This window comes from Olea europaea, chromosome 17, assembly GCF_002742605.1.
Source record: "Olea europaea var. sylvestris chromosome 17, O_europaea_v1, whole genome shotgun sequence".
NCBI classification, from domain to species: Eukaryota; Viridiplantae; Streptophyta; class Magnoliopsida; order Lamiales; family Oleaceae; genus Olea; species Olea europaea.
This window is the reverse complement of record NC_036253.1, coordinates 1615896-1620776: the sequence shown is the minus strand read 5'-3', so window position 1 is coordinate 1620776 and position 4881 is coordinate 1615896. Positions and strand designations below refer to the sequence as shown.

The 4881-nt window shown below is 32.9% G+C and overlaps 1 protein-coding gene across 2 annotated transcripts in view; it reads right to left on the bottom strand.

Moving 5' to 3' along the window:
- Positions 1–27: 27 nt before the first annotated feature.
- The window catches only part of LOC111365977 (translation initiation factor IF3-4, chloroplastic-like), an 11165-nt gene continuing 6311 nt past the window's right edge, over positions 28–4881 (bottom strand). The window contains exons 4-9 of one of the 2 annotated variants that reach the window (XM_022986574.1): positions 3969–4021; positions 3611–3666; positions 3477–3510; positions 851–923; positions 660–752; positions 28–346 (exon numbers count right to left, since the gene is read on the bottom strand). In XM_022986574.1, the coding sequence (XP_022842342.1) occupies positions 203–346; positions 660–752; positions 851–923; positions 3477–3510; positions 3611–3666; positions 3969–4021 (453 nt within the window). In that variant the 3' untranslated portion in view covers positions 28–202. Of the gene's footprint in view, positions 347–659; positions 753–850; positions 924–3476; positions 3548–3610; positions 3667–3968; positions 4022–4881 lie in introns of both variants that reach the window. The other variant, XM_022986575.1, reaches the window with a different exon arrangement.

The following is a 4881-nucleotide window of genomic DNA, read 5'->3' as shown; positions in this document are numbered from 1 at the left end:
TTGTGTGTATAATGAGAAGCAGAGAAGTAAACTTCAAGCATAATGCTCACTGAAGACGTCGACCGGCTATTTTTTTTGATATTATATAAAGCGAATTATCCTTGTACAGGTTGTACACAAATCTATACATGACAAAGGGATCTTTGCAAAATCCCAGTTTTAAAAAGAAGAGTCTATACTACCTGCTATTTCTTTAATACACTCAGACACCTGCTGAGACTTCATTTGCTGTTGACTTATCCTTCTTCTTTGGTGGTTCTTGAGCTTTTTGAACAACGGCTTTATTTGGAACCAATATTATGAAGATGTTCCTGTCACGGAAATTTTTGTTCTCCTCGACAGCAAGCTGTGAACATCACCGAGCAAAAAGGTCAAACAGGAAATGCAGATTGAAAATAAGAGATGATATATCCAGCACGACAGACACAGAGTTGTAGATCTTATTGAAAGCAATAAAAAGAAGCATTAGGGTGTACAAAGTAGAAGAAAAGTTAATGACAGAAAGACAGAGAAATAAGAAGCGCTCCAGACGTTAAAACTCTTTTATTACAGTTGGCATGCTTGGTTTTAATTTAACTCAGAAACATGCACCAAGAGCAAATACACCAAATCACTTGCAACATTCATTTGAAAAGGTGAAGCTATATAGTACAAATTACCTCCCCGACATCATTCTGAAACCGTCTGATGAGCTCTATGGCATTATTTCTAAAATCATTTTCACGCCCCTTCAAGTTCACTATAATCTTTACCTGCAGAAATCCTCTGAATATCATTAGCATGGGAAGTACATTAAAAAATTCTACATTTATGAGTAATGGAGCGTGCAGTCGTAAGAATTGAAAGAAACCTTATCACCATCTTTTAGAAATTTCTTAGCTGCTTTCAAACGCACAGAGTAATCATGCACATCGATATTGTAACTGCCATCAAAAAGCAGTAAAAGTTTGAAGATAATATGGAATTATCAAGCACACCAATTTTGCTAGCAATGAATGCTTATTGGAAAAGGGGAAAAAAATCTCTTTTCTCTGATCCTTGATTCAAAGTCAAAGAAAATACTAATAGCCTTTAACATTGAATTCAAGTGCTGCGAATATGAAAGAGATAATTGGCTGTATCACATTAGCCAGTAAGGGTCACAAACTTTTTTCTCAGTACAATCAACTCATCAGATATCTTTTCCAGCAACTACAGTCTGCATTTTTTACACTAGAAATAGAACATCCATTACGCACATCTCCATTCTTTTAGCAACTCCCATTCATGTGCATGACAATAATTTTTGCTCTCCTCCTCTTAATTTGACAAATGCAAGCAGCAATTCATATTTGGGAGATGGGCACAACAAATAAAAATAGAAAGAAAGTAGGACGTAATGCATGGATATAAGAAATTGTCAACAGCAGAAAATAGCCACGGGACACAAGTACCACTGGAACAAGGTAAAAAGAATGGTATGGCTTTTATTTATATTGCATGGCTTGTGAATACTTTTTTATCATGTACATTGGATTGTCAATGTAATAGCTATGTAACATAAACATATACTGCCTGTTGATAATAATCCTACATCTATTCCTTTAGCATCTCTAGCAAACATACTATGGATGATGCATGGTAAGGAAACATTGAATAGACTTCATCCGCGGATGGTACATTCCTTTATATCACAATTCTCTTTAAATTACTTTTCTAGATAAAAATATCAATCGCATTACCTTTGAATTTTCTATAATTCAATATGACTACACATCAGTTTTCAAGATTAACTAGTTGCAGCTTAGTGTTCGCGTCTTTATTCTTATGTATATATTGTAAATGTGTCAAGGACCACTCAATTTCAGCCTTCCAACTATGAGAATATCGGTAATTATGTGAAAGGGTAACCAAACACCTACTAACAACAATGCAGCATGTTCTAAGTATTCCTTACTCCTTAGGATATTCCTACAATTTTTATCAGTGCACTCTCCCTCTAATTGACAGTAAATTTATATAAGATGTAAAAGCACAAATTTAAATGTATTTTTGGTTTAGGAATAGACTTTTCAAGTTCAATAAATACTTTTCACAAGTGTATCTCATGACAAAAAATTTTATTAATGGGCTGATGGTGAAAATGAACGGGGTTTTAATAGATACATTCAGAGCCCATTTGCCCATTATTTCACATTATAATGAGAGGAATAGTAATTTTTTGGAGAATGTATGGTTAAAAAAGAAGGAAAAGTTTTTGGGTTTACGCATAATATCATTTTATTGGAAAATATGTGGTTGATAAGAAGAGAGATGAAAATAAATTATAATGGGGAATAATGGGGGCCAAACGGGGGCTTAGTGCAAAGTTTTTATGACTTTCAGTAAAGGGTTTTCTATGACTTCATAAAAATCCTATAATAAGGTCTTGTAAAAATTACCAAATGGAACAAGAAGTGAAATAAAGAAAACCACACCCACCCACCCACAAAAACTATTTTAGCTCTACTACAAGCAATTTTCCAGCACATCAGTAAAATACTTAGACTCGTAGCACATTATACTTAGACTCGTGGCACATTGTTGAGGTCCAAATCTTAGTTCTATATACTTCCAACCCAACCCTGTAAAACCATTTGCCGCAAGCCTGCAACTAACTTGATTGTAGTACTTTTATCAGCATATGGAATTTATACAAACTTTCTTTGCTTTAGGAAATAAATCCTACAACATGCTCACCCCCAACAACTCACTAATACACATAAAGAAGAAAATCAGGAAAAAGAAAAGAAAAAGATCATCCGCTTCCAAATAAATTCTTTGCAGGACCAAGTCCAAATGGACACACTGTAAAGAAAATTAGTCATATACATGTCCCTCGATAAATTGTTGGGTTCCATTCCCTAAGCTGACATGTGTTTGGCATATGTTTAGATTTTAACTCTTTCATAAGATTCGATTTTATAGAGTATGTCCTCAATATAGCATTCAGTAGAAGACAATGAAGACACCTAACAATAACATCTAGTATTTTTTGATTGTATATAAGCCTTGTACCTAAAAGTAAAGACATTTCTAGGTTACCATCCTGGCTCAAAAATGAAGTAAAATAAGTAAAGTGAACTAGCATTTTCCAAGACAAGAAACTTCTAAATATGATAGTGAATTAAAAATTTCTAAATTTCATCTCACGGGTATCTTATGCTTTTAACGGCCCAAAAACTCAGTAACATAAATCCATATAAAAAATGTTAAACTACTGGAGTTGTGCTCTCAAAGCTTAAAAAGCCTAGTTTCCATTTCAAATCAGCTTGCATATAGAACATGGAGAAACTAGAAGCAGCAAATAAATTGAATAAAGAAGCAACTACTATAATTTTTAAAGTTTTACATAACAGCAATCCAATTAGGAGTTATAGCAAGATCAGGAGACGATGAAAAATTACAATGTTGTAACAAAACCACAGTATTATAAATTCCATAACTACAAATCTTACCCCATCTTGAGTTCCTTCAAATCCATGCGGCTGGCTGCCATTGAAATCGGTACATCGATTTGAGTAATTTTCTGATTTTAAGATTAATGTCAGGAACAGAGACAAATGACAACGTTTGAAAATCATTCTCTCACCAAGACTTTTCTTCTGCTGTTCTCGTTTCTTCTTCTGCAACTCATATCTATATTTACTGCAGAAGTCATAAAAAGCAACACATCAGCACTTCAGTCACTAAGCAACTGTGACAAGAAATAGACAACAAATACAGGAGTGTGTGTGTGGATGTGGATATATATAAATAACGTCCTTAATTTGTCGCCGTGATATTTTAAATTTAAGGAGTGCATAGCTACATATCTTCCAAACTTCTATTAACTGATCATATTGTCAATGTCTACCAAAATTCAGATAGATTACTCCATTTGATTTGATTAGCTATAATACCAAATTTGCTGAAGCAATTAGCAGAACCAAAAAGTATATATGTCTTACTTGTAATCCATTATTCTGACAACTGGAGGATCTGCATCTGGAGATAATATCACCTAAAAGATAAAAGCAAGAAAAGGGCAAAACAGAGATCAAACCGTTGTGAGAATCGAGAAAAGGTAGCTCTCATCTCTGGTAACAAAAGGTAAAGTATACATAGCAAAACTGTACACAAATACCAAGCAGAGCTTGCATGAAGATATAATCTGTTGAAACAAAATCTGACTTCGCAGGGAGAAGATTTAGCATGTTGAATTAAAATTTTCTAAGAAGAATAATATCTGAAAAAATAAATCAAATATGAGAAATGAAGTCTCATAAAGATGATGTTAATGGGTTCCTGCGGGAAAGAATAATTTTGTAAATATAATGAAAGAAAGATGGATGAAAAATCAATTTCACCACTCAATTGAGCTTCTTCCAATGTACACAGAATCAATTAGTACTGAATATTGCCAGACCAAAAATATAATTCAAAATTAAAAAACCAGGATAAAATCATTGACCGAACTACATAAATTTTCCCCCAAAAGGACATGCATTTCCAAGAAGGAAACAAGTTTGTGTCAAACATGAATCAAGCACAAGATCGTCCAGGTTGTCAACCATTCATGAAATACTTGTTTCATGATGTCAATACATAAAACTAGAGTCTGCAGGACACAGAAAGCATGGGATAAATCCATTTTCAAGATCAATAAGAGCAAAATTGGCTGAATCAGCAAATTATTCATTTGAAATTTTCAACAACAGTTATTAGCAATTTTTTTTTTATTATTATTATTATTATTATTATTATTATTTTAATAATTATGGAATTAAATTATTGATTCTTAGTTGACATGATATTTTTTGTTTTCATAAAAATTGAAATATTTCTTTCTTTCAATTGAGATTATAATATGTGATTTTTTTT